The following is a 12,689-nucleotide window of genomic DNA, read 5'->3' as shown; positions in this document are numbered from 1 at the left end:
TCTGGCGACGCTGGAGGTCCTCATGCATAGCTTGAGGACGTCCAGCGTAGTTTAAAATACTTTTCGGGTTTTAGGAACTCGAAAGTCCCTCTAGTGGCTGTCTGATAGACCGCCACAAGAGGAGGACTTAACCCTGCACGGTAATTATTGCAGTTTGTAAAAAACTGCAATAATTACACTTGCAGGGTTAAGGGTGATGGGAGTTGGCACCCAGACCACTCCAATGAGCAGAAGTGGTCTGGGTGCTTGGAGTGGCGCTTTAACAAACATACCCATGTTTCTAATTCGTGGCACCCTGAGCTCCACTGTTCCTTAAACAAAGTACTCGAGTATCTAAAGTATGGAACGACCGATTATCGGTTTTGCCGATATCGGTCGATATTCAGATTTTTTGCAAATATCGGTATCGATATTGAATGAGTGACCCAGCGCATCCATAAGGCGGCACAAGCGGCCGCCTTAGGGCGCACCGGCCCTGAGGGCACTAGATCGGGGTGACCGGCAGGAGGTGGGCGCATAGTGCTCCCTCCTGCCAGTCACTCTGTGTAGCGTTGCCGAGCCGAGCAGTGCGCACTGTGGTACAGCAACTTTTGTTTTCTGTACCCGGCCGGACTGAATGGAAGTGCTCACTAAGAGAGTAGACTGAATCTCCTGTACCGCGGTGCGCACTGCTCCGCTCGGCCACGCTACCAGGAGACACACCGGGGAGCGGGGACCAAGGAGGGGAGAGAGAGAGGGGCACTAAGGACGGGGGGTGGTAGAACACTATGGGACAGGAAGTGGGGGTGGTAAGGAACACTACGGGACGGGGGGTACACTATGGGACGGGGGGACACTATGGGGTGGGGGGGACACTATGGGACGGGGGGAACATTTGGGGGGGAACACTATGGGACGGGGGGGAACACTATGGGACGGGGGGGAACACTATGGGACGGGGGTAACACTATGGGACGGGGGTAACACTATGGGACGGGGGTAACACTATGGGACGGGGGGAACACTATGGGACGGGGGGAACACTATGGGACGGGGGGAACACAATGGGACGGGGAGGGACACAATGGGATGGGGAGAGACACGATGGGGGGGGAACACTATGGGACAGGGGGGGACACTATGGGACAGGGGGGAACACTATGGGACGGGGGGAACACTATGGGACGGGGGGAACACTATGGGACGGGGGGAACACTATGGGACGGGGGGGAACACTATGGGACGGGGGAAACACAATGGGATGGGGGAAACACAATGGGATGGGGGGGAACACTATGGGACAGGGGGGAGAACACTATGGGATAGGGGGGAGAACACTATGGGACAGGGGGGAGAACACTATGGGACAGGGGGGAGAACACTATGGGACGGGGGGAACACTATGGGATGGGGGAGAACACTATGGGACAGGGGGGGAGAAAACTATGGGACAGGAAAGGTGGGGTGAAGAAGACTATGGGACAGGAAAGGGGGGTGAAGAAGACTATGGGACAGGGAAGGGGGGTACAGAACACAATGGGACAGGGAAGGGGGGGAGAGGAACATTAAGGGAGGATACTAAGGTACACTAAGGTACAGGGGAGGGAAGGGAAAAGGAACACTGGGGTAGGGGGGGCACTAAGGAGAAGGGAGAGGAACAGGGTAATGGGGGGGGGCACTAAGAGACAGGTAAGGGGGGGCACTAAGAGACAGGTAAGGAGTGGGGAGGAGGGGAGTTCCTACTGCACATATTTACACACAAACACACTGCATCCACTACACAAACACACACACTGAATCCACTACCCACACTGCATCCACTACTCAAACAAGCACACTGCATCCACTACACAAACAAACACATTGCATCCACTATACACACACAAAATATTCTTGAAAGCATAAAAGAAAATCTGACTGGCATGTATATTTTGTGCATTTACCACTTAATAAAAAAAGATTTGCACAAAAAAATATGGTAAATGCACTAAATATCGGTAAGCTATCGGCTATCCGCCTGAAAGTTCACAGATTATCAGTATTGGTATCAGCTCTAAAAAAAAAAATCAGTCGATCCCTAATCTAAAAGAACTCTCCATATGGAAAAACTAACAGTGTGTCTATAAGCCTTCAAAGAAACATGCATACAATTAGTTTTGCAGGGTTTATTTTGGGTTATATAAATTCTTAGCTTGCAATAGCGACATATCTAGTATCTGCAGCTACTGCAAGGCCTCCACTGTTTCCCCAGCACACACTTTCTTGTCTGTATCAGGGAATAACTTATCAGAGGCTTCGCATTAAGAAGCCTTTCAAACCAACCTCGTGTGTGTGGTTTTCCAATCACAGTCTTCTCAATGAGCTGTACTACAACTCATTATTGAGCATCTTTCAAAGGTAGCACGCTGAAGTGCTCTATGTGCTTAGAGTATTAGCAAAATTACTCATTAATTTTTTCTAAACTCACCACCAATCTGTACAAAATATTACCTAAATATCTGAGTATCTCGCACATGTTCTGGCCCCAGAGCAAGGCCGCGCATGAACTTATAGCAGAGTCCATTTTGAAAGGTGCAGTAGAGAGCAGGGGCACATCCATGAGCCCCCAGCAATTGGAAGCTTGTCACTTCATCTTCCCTGTTCACAAAAAGCTCTGTGCGCTTTCCATAGATACGCACCAGCACTGCATCATCCATCTTTGCATCCACAAAACATGCCAGCAGCTTGTTGGTGAGTCCATCAGTGAAAAGCTGTAAGTTAAGAAAGAATAGTGGAAGTTTTAAATGTTGTAAGATTAAAGGGACACCAGAACAACTACAGCTTATTATTTTTGTTCTGGTGAGTAGAATCATTACCTTCAGGCTTTTTGCAGTAAACACTCTCTTTTCAGAGAAAATGCTGTGTTTACATTACAGTCCATGGATACCTCCACTGTACACTCCTCAGATGACTGCTATAGGTGCTTTCTGGGGCAGTGCTGCACACTTCAGCATTGCCATTAAGTGTCTCCACCCTCTGCATGGAGAAACTGAACTTTCCTCATAGAGATGCATTGATTTAATGCACCTCTGTAAGGAGATGCTGGTTGGCTATGGCTGTGTTTGGCTTGTGCTGGCTTCCTTGACAGTCTCAGCCAAATCATATGGGAAAGCATTGTGATTGGCTCAGAGAATAACGTCTGATGATGTCAGCCAAGCAGGCAGATTAGGTGCAGACGCAGCAGCTGCATACTTAAATATTTAGTGAGGCAATGGGCAGGTGATTTTAACACTATAAAGTCAGGAATAAATGTTTGCGTTCCTGACCCAGTAGCGTTCCTTTAACTCTCTATTAAATGAACACTCTACGCACCCAGAAAACTTCATCTCAATGCCATGTGAACCCTGGTTTAATTCTGCAGCTGAAAACATTGCTGTTCTGCAGGAACACTAGTCACAATTAAAGGGACACTATTTGCACCCATACCACTTCATCTCATTGAAGTGGTCTGGGTGCAGTGTCCCTGTCCCACTTAGTCCTGCAATGTAAACCAATGTTTATATTGCAGAACTAAGACTGCCTCTAGTGGCTGTCTTCCACACTGATATTTCACAGGGTTTCAGCGTGAGAGAAAACCCCATAGGCAAAGCTTTCCTATTGGGAAGGCATAATATATGTGCCGAGACAGATCGGTGCTGGAATTGGGTTAGTAAATAAAGGGTTGTTTAACACTTTATGTGCTGAGGGTAGGAGGGGGAGGCGGGAGGTGTGTGCACAAGGAGGGGGGATAGATGTTAGGAAAAGTGTTAGGAATACAGATTTGTACTCCTAACACTATAGAATCCCTTTAATCAGCATTAAAGAGGTAAACCCTATCCTATATGTCATTGCACAAGTGTAATCCTTACTAGATACTACAGAGGGTATCAAAAACAGTCAGTAAATCAAAAGACAGGATGCACACCACAAAATACTAATATAAATGTGACTTTATTAACAATATTATTTCACAATAGCAAAAATAAAAAATTACAAACAAAAAGTAATAAGGCTAAAAAAAATTAAAATAAAGCAACACAGCTTGCATCAATAGCCTACCAGAGCCTGACACAAATCACCAAAGAACCCCCAACATTTCAGCATGCTCAGGTGCTTTTCTCAAGAGCAAATTACTTTTTTTTTAAACACTGACCCGGGCACCTAAACGGTGACCAGGGCACTATAGAGTTAGGAATACTTATTTGTATTACGAACACAATAGTGTACCTTTAAGTAATTAAGGGGTTACAAAATACTAGTTACCTCCCTTAAAATGCACTCTTATGCCAGACATGTTTTGATATTTGCAGAGTATATTACATATCTGATTGGATCCAGTTGAAGCCTAATCAGGGCCGGTGCTTGGATTTTTAGGTACATAGGCGAAGATGCATTTTTCCGCCCCCCCCCCCCACCCCCCCAAAAAAAACATCTTCACCTATGTGCCTCTTAACCAGCCCCTCTCCCCTCCCTGACCATTAATGGACCCTTCCCTGTCCCTTAGTGTTCTTCTCCCCTACCCCCTCTTTTCCCTGTCTCTTGGTGTTTCTCTCCCATTCCCTCCCTGTCCCTTGGTGCACCCCACACCCCTTTAGTGGTCACACTCCCCTTCCTGGTGTGTCAGTGTGTACAGAGTGTAGCGGAGCGGAGCGCGGTACAGGAGCTTCAGTTTTCTGTACCCGGCCGAACTGACAGGGAGTGCTCTCTCTGTGAGCACCTCCTGTCAGTCTGGCCAGGTACAGGAAACAGAAGCTCCTGTACCGCGCTCCGCTACACTCTGTACACACTGACACACCAGGAAGGGGAGTGTGACCACTAAAGGGGTGTGGGGTGCACCAAGGGACAGGGAGGGAATGGGAATGGTCACACACTCAATGACAAACACACAGACGTCACTGACAGACACAGACTCATTGATCTGACACACACTCATTAATTGACACTAACAGACCCACACTGATTGACACTCATTGACAGACACACTAATAGTCACACACAGACTCAATGACAAACATACTCTCACTGATTTGACAGACACACACTCATACACTGACAAACACACTCATCATACACTGACAGACACACTCATACACTCACATGCACACACACATACGCACTCACACACACACGCTGTCACTCACAGACGCACACACTGTCACTCACAGACGCACACGCTGTCACTCACAGACGCACACGCTGTCACTCACAGACGCACACGCTGTCACTCACAGACGCACACGCTGTCACTCACAGACGCACACGCTGTCACTCACAGACGCACACACTGTCACTCACAGACGCACACACTGTCACTCACAGACGCACACACTGTCACTCACAGACGCACACTGTCACTCACAGACGCACACTGTCACTCACAGACGCACACTGTCACTCACAGACACAGTGTCACTCACAGACACACACTCTGTCACTCACAGACACATACACTCACACACAGACACATACACTCACACACACACACACACACACACAGACACATACACTCACACACACAAACACAGACACATACACAGACACATACACTCACACACAGACACATACACTCACACACAGACACACACTCACACACAGACACATACACTCACACACACACACACACACACACAGACACATACACTCACACACACAAACACAGACACATACACAGACACATACACTCACACACAGACACATACACTCACACACAGACACATACACTCACACACAGACACATACACTCACACACAGACACATACACACACACACACCGACACATACACTCACACACAGACACATACACTCACACACAGACACATACACTCACACACAGACACATACACTCACACACACACACACACATACACTCACACACACACTCACACACATGCACTCACTAATTATTTTATAAATAAGGATGATGAATCCTTCCCTGGGGTCCAGTGGGGCTGCTGGGCGGCGTGCGGCTGTGCTGTCATATTCCAGCTCCCGCGGTATCAGCAGACAGGCAGCGCGCGAGGGAGCAGAGAGGTTAGAGCTCCCTCGCCGCGTCTGATCTCAGCACAGCCGCACACAGCACCGGGGGCCGAGATGGTGGCCCGGCAGGAGGGAGAGCTTCCCTCCTGCCGGTCACTGAAATCTTGCGCCCCCAGAGCCCGTGCGCCCTAAGGCGGCCGCCTGTGCCGCCTTATGGATGCGCCGGCCCTGAGCCTAATATGTACTTGAGGATTGAAGGGATACTATAGGCATCATTTTGAATAAAAATACAGTTTTAATCCCACATGCACATGGATTCAGGTTGAAGTCCAAAAGCACCCACAACATTTTCAACACACAGAAATATGACTTTGTGTACAATCTCCTACAAAGTAAAAGCAAGCAAGATTCATAAATCCCTCTCCTTTGAATAGCTGAACTTGCGTAAATAGGTGTTAAATCACTTGTTTTGATCACCGATGAGAACACTTATGACTATTGTAGTCCTTTACAAGTATAAGTTAATATAATCATTTAATAATAAAATAAGCTGGATAACTAAATTCAAAGTTTGTTTTTTTTCTGTGGGTTTTCTAGTCCTTATTTATGCAATTGCTGTGTCTGGCTAGAGCTATTACACAGAATGCATTGAAGCATAGTTGCAACATGGACATCGTGGCACTTCTAGGAAAATCTAGGAATCAAATAATGCCTGTTTTCAGGATACTTCATCTGTACGCTTGTTAACAGTTTTTATATAAATAGGATCCTTGTAAATTGAAGATGCGTGTCCAACACGTATGAGAATGTATACAGTTTAACTCCTACTTTCCCCAAAATAAATTAACACAGGTCAACAATTCTAATAGTTTTCCCTTTGGTGGATTCCCACTCAGTCTAAAGCAAGTTTAGGCTGGCTTTTGCCTCTAGAGCAGGAACCCAAGCCATTTGTGTATCAGATGTATCCAGTCCATGATTGCAGTCCTGAACCAGAAAGGTTCCCCTCTGCATGAGACCTAAAGCAACCCTCATTGATTGTTTTGTTCTTTGTGGGCTTCATCAGTAATGGTGGCTGACGCTCATTTAGGCGCAATGAGTAAGGTATCCATAACTAGAATACTTGTTTGTGTTAGAAAAACCAAAGGTATCTAAACAAAAATGAATCATAGCTTGTTTGTATCTGATCGATAATTTCTAGAAAAATAGGTTTAATCCTAAATCATTCAATGTTTTTTTTTAGCCCTTTATCTCCATATTGTATACAGTAGACTTGCAATACAGTATGGTAGCTGCTTAGTGTCTATAGCCAGTTTCTATAGCAAGAGCCGCGCGTGCATTCAATCAGTCCATAGGAAAGCATTTCTCAATGCTTTCCTATGGACACTAGCGTCTTCTCACTGTGATTTTCACAGTGAGAAGTGCAGAAGCGCCTCTAGTGGCGGTCAATGAGACAGCCACTAGAGGCTGGATTAACCCTTATGTAAACATAGCAGTTTCTCTGAAACTGCTATGTTTACAGCTGCAGGGTTAACACTAGATTAATCTGGCACCCAGACCACTTCATTGAGCTTAAGTGGTCTGGGTGCCTATAGTGGTCCTTTAACCCCTTAAGGACACATGACGTGTGTGACACGTCATGATTCCATTTTATTCCAGAAGTTTGGTCCTTAAGGGGTTAAACATAGTGTAAATTTCTGCCATTATAGCCTTAATGTCCGCTTTGGTGGATGGGGCAGAGTCCCCCAGTTCAGCATGTGTCCGAGGTACCGTGCTTGCCCTACGCGGAGGTAAGATATCGGCTGCGTCACTATCCTCATCAGAGGACATCGAGGTGTAGGCCTCAGCGGGCGCCATCTTGGTTGATTCCAGCCGCGGGGTCATGCAGAGGAGGACCCCGAGAACCCATGCCCGGGTCCATTTGCTGCTACTTGGACTTTTTCCCCATAATGTTGGGTAGCTGGCTAGTGCCTTTATGCGCTCGATCGCAGGGCTGGTACCGGGATTTAGCCGATGATTATAGGATAAGTGTGCAGAGCTGCCTCAATGTGCGTCTAGCTCATGCAGGCGCTGGCTCCGCCCCACTCTATTGTTAAAGTTTTTGTATAACTTTGTTTTTGTTTTGTTCTTTATGTCATGTGCTTGGATGATAACCTCATGACTATAATATAATCTTGCCACAGGCTGGAAACGCAAACCACAATTTGGGCAGATTTTGTCATCCACTCATAAATTCAGTCTAAAATTGTGTAGTACATACTTCTTACCAAACTCAAACAAAAACTGCTAATAAATGTATTGTTTACGGAGTTGGGGAGATTCTAAAATAATCCAGTCAGTGGCCAGAACTTTTGAGAAACCACATTTTGTTGTGTCCGAACATTGAATGCATGTATTTGCCCTGTATGCACTACCCACCCGGTATTGGTGGACATTTTACTCAATTTCCACTATAAGCCAATATTATGTTTTAATTTGTGAATATTTTTTTGTGGGGGTGGGGGAATTCAATAAAGAAGTCTGGGATTTTTTGCTACAACCTTGAAGTCTCCAATTTTGAGTGGAAGAGTTTTGAGTTTTGTTTTGTATAAATATTATTTTTTTATTTACACTTTTATAGAATAGAAATTTATTTTACAGACTAGCAGTTCTTTGGAGATGCGGTCAACTGGAATTACCACTCTGAAATGTTACGCTCAAGACTGGACACATACGTTGTTACTGGCCCCAAATTTGGAAAAAAGGTATGCTTTTCATTTTGGATAAGATAAAAGTAGATATTGTTTTTAGATATAGTGGCATAACACAGATGTATGATAGCTGAGGATCTACATTTTGGCTTCCTTGAGTAATGCTTTTACTTAGGCATTCGTCACCCCCAAAGTCAGTACCCAACCCCTGCCAAATAAAAGTATAAATATTGCCAAATAATCTTTACTTCAGTTTACTAGACCTTTTTCTTTTCTTTTCTTTACTTCACATGACTCTGAATGCATAGAAGTACATTTCACAGTTTGCACTGTACCAGATTTGGCACCGTCCTTTCTGTGCTGCTGGACACCCAAGCAGTTAATGAATAATATTAATTCAAATATAGCAAACTGTACCCCAAAAATCTGTAAAAGAAAAACATCTTCTAGAGGACCTAAACAATGCAAGTGAAAATAGAAGGGGAGAGAATGTTTCACTGGTTTTATTTTCATTACTGGAATAAGAAATAACTTGCTTATGTTTCTTAGCAGGGCAATATAGATAGAAATATAAACAGAACTTAACATTTTCACTTGCCCATTAATGAAGGAAAATTCAACCCTCGTAAATTTAAAATTCAGCCCTAAAAGTGTGCCTTGGGCAACCCAGGGACTACATACCAGGGCTTAATATCATCAGGACTAAATATTTTTACTTGCCAATGGCTAGTGGAAATGTTGAGCCCTGAGATAAATGATAGAAAATAGAATGGTGAAAATTCTCAATCTGAAGATCATAGGTCAGCATGACAATTTAAGGGGTTTGTCTGTGCACCTAAAGCAGTTTGCAATAATATCTATCTGTCTATCTATGGACTCAACATTTCCACTAGCCATTGGTAAGGGAAAATTTAGCCCTGGCGAAAGTAACCCCTGGTGATTATATATGTATATGTATATGTATATATATATATATATATATATATATATATATATGTATATATGTATATATATATATGTGTGTGTGTTTGTGTGTGTGTGTATATATATATACACACATACACACATATACACTGTTTCTGTCAAATGCATAGGGGCACTCACAGGACTTTTCCAAAAGTAGAGGAAAAAGTTAGTTTATTCTGCAAGGAACACTGAGAAGCATCATCATCAACATTTCAAACTGCACTGTTTTTTTGTCAAAGGACTGCAATGTGGCAAAGGGGTGACAAAAACAATTTTCCTTCTGTTTCCAATTTGGTTTTTACTGTAAGCATCAATTTATCAACCAAAGGACATATCTCACTGGACTAGATTAGTAATTCAATGAAAAGCTCTAGAAACTACAACAAAGTGACCCAAATCATGCAATGTATTTGCTCTATATTTGCAATTTATTACTGGAGCTTGGTAAATTATGCAAACCACAGGTTTCAGCGACTCAAATGTGACATTTTAATATCAAAGTGCAGGGTAGCATTCCCCTAAGCCATCCTCTGACTTATCTCTCAAATAGACTCATATAATTTCACGTGCAACGTGTACTCCCCACCAAGTCAGTAACTGATTGGCTGCAGAATTTCACAACCTCTACCCCATTACCAGCAGCAGGAGGACCTCAGCAGGTTAAGTAAAGGTCTGTTTACTTCTGAATGTGTGTGAATGTCATTTTCATTTTAGGTCTGTAGGAGTGCAAATGTGCATACAAGAATTTTGATAAAATTCCTAGAAAAACAGGGAACTGGTAAAAACATTACCAGGGCTACAGGGAACTATAAATCCTGATTCTTCAGGAATATTCTCTCTTTTCATGCTGTATGAAATTAAATAAGTTCTCTATAATGTAAATTCCATTACCAATTTATGATATAAAGCCTTGCATTCGCAAATATTATAGATACATTTGATACAAAATAATGCAAAAAATATTTATTAAAAAGACAATGAAAATGTTTAACTGATAGTTGTGTGCAATAATAACAGTATACTAGCTCAGAGTAAAAGTGTCAGTTTAAATCAGCATGTTAAGCCATGGTCATATGCATTCCACGTCACAAAGTACTGGCAAGGAGAAACATCTCTCTCTCTCTCTCTCTCTCTCTTTTTTTAAATTTTTTTTTAAGTATGAAGAGACAAATGAGGCAGAGGTCTGACAGAGGTATAAATTATAACAGTGACATCAGATAGGCGATATGATATAGCTTATAAAAGGTGAGCTTACATAATATGACTTTGGGTTATATCATGCTGATAAACAAGCATGGTAACAAGACTAAGATAGTGCCACAGGGTACGAACTGTTAAGAAGTAAGCAATGCAACATAACACATCTGTCCGTTTAAATAGGGAGGGTAAGCTGTCATCAATAGTCAACCTATGCCTTGAGTAGGCCAGAGTGGAGAGTCCATACCAACACCACTCATGGTAGCGCCGATCACCGTTGGGAGATGAGTGTGATGGTGAAAATCGCATCCATATCGCTCCAACTCCTCCAGTCTCCGAGCTCAGGCCTCAAAGGGAACCGGTTCCTGATGTCCACTGATTCCCACAATCCAGGTAGTGGAATCATATTCTCTAGAGCAGTGGTCTTCAAAAGCTGGTCCGCAAGAATTTATTGCCGGTCCACGAAAGCTTTCACGGAACTATAGTTGGGTGAAAGCTTTTGCGGACCAGCAATAAATTGCAGCAAAATATTTCCCCGGTGCTGTGCCTCTCTCTTCCCCGCTGGCTCTGCAGGACCAGTGGGGAAATCAGAGAGATCTCCCTTAGGGGCCCGCTAGCAATGTAATGCTGGCAGCCAGCAGGGAAGTGAGGACCCGGGGGAGCTCTAACGTGCAGCTCCGCTTGGTTCTCCTCTCGCAAGCTCAGAGCGGTGCCGCGGTTACCACGGCAATGCTCCGAACCTCGCAAAGGTGAACTGTTGCAGTTCCTGAGGCTGCTAGAGTTCACGCTCACCAGGGCTTCCCCACGGACCACCAGGGACCAGTACTGTCCCCCCCTCCCAGGCAATGGTAAACAGGGAGGGGGGATATCAAAATTACTATTTTTTTTTAAATTAAAATAATATATATTTATTAATCTAACCTTCAACCCCACAGACCCACAATCATTCTCCCCTATACACACACTGCCCCCCATACCCATACGCACACACTGCCCCTCCCATACACACACACTGCCCCCACATACACACTGCCCTCCATACACACACACATAGTGCCCCTCACACACACACTGCATCCCTAACACATATCATTGTTTTTTTTACTTCTGGCTGACGCTGGTCCGCAAAATATTTCTCCTCTTTTCGCCGGGCCACGTGTGTTAAAACGTTGCAGAACACTGCTCTAACACTCTAACACTCAGAACACTCCTCATGAGCTCCCCGGGGATGTGGATGGTAGGTTGGATGCGACCCTAAGTGGGTTCCCAGCCCAGAAGATGATCTGTGAATCGTGGCAGTGATCGGTACATCGGTGGCCTCATGGATGCAAGTATGCCTGTGGATCCAATTCCAAAAGTTCTATCAAATTACGTAAAAATTTTCAGCAAAAGTTACTTCACACCTCTGGCTTATGAGTTCGGCTCTGGACCACATGGTCTCCAGACGTCCAAAGCTTTGTCCAGGTATGGCTGTATTTGCTCAATTGGGGCAGTGTGGCAGGCTTCCTCAGTGGGAACTAGGATAACCCCCACCGGTCCAAGGGTGGGGTGCGGGTGGGGGGGTAAAGAGACTGCAGGAAGACCTCAGGACCCTGTGAGCCCTGAGCCAGGAGATCGACCAATTCTCCCAGTCACTGGGCCTCCAATAGAGCTAAGCCTCACACACAACATTGATTTTTATTATTTCTTTTTTGTATTTCTTTTTTTTTTTTTTTTAGTAATTTTCAATGCATATTTTTTAAAAACAGATATCTGCTATGGCAGTAAAAAAGTTAATCTCCTGAGTTCAGGTATTCCTTCATGTATACCTATAAATAAAAACAAAGCAAAACCGAGAGGCAGTATTATGATTAATCTTTTATCTTT

General features: G+C 44.3%; 1 protein-coding gene across 1 annotated transcript in view; it reads right to left on the bottom strand.

Moving 5' to 3' along the window:
• Positions 1-12,689, bottom strand: part of ETNK2 (ethanolamine kinase 2) — a 65,886-nt gene that overhangs the window by 28,900 nt on the left and 24,297 nt on the right. Inside the window, exon 2 of the mRNA XM_063452472.1 lies at positions 2,470-2,729. Coding sequence (XP_063308542.1) covers positions 2,470-2,729 — 260 coding nt within the window. The remainder of the gene's footprint in view (positions 1-2,469; positions 2,730-12,689) is intronic.

The sequence above is a fragment of the Pelobates fuscus genome, chromosome 1 (assembly GCF_036172605.1).
Source record: "Pelobates fuscus isolate aPelFus1 chromosome 1, aPelFus1.pri, whole genome shotgun sequence".
Taxonomy (NCBI): Eukaryota; Metazoa; Chordata; class Amphibia; order Anura; family Pelobatidae; genus Pelobates; species Pelobates fuscus.
This window is presented reverse-complemented; position numbering and strand designations above follow the sequence as displayed.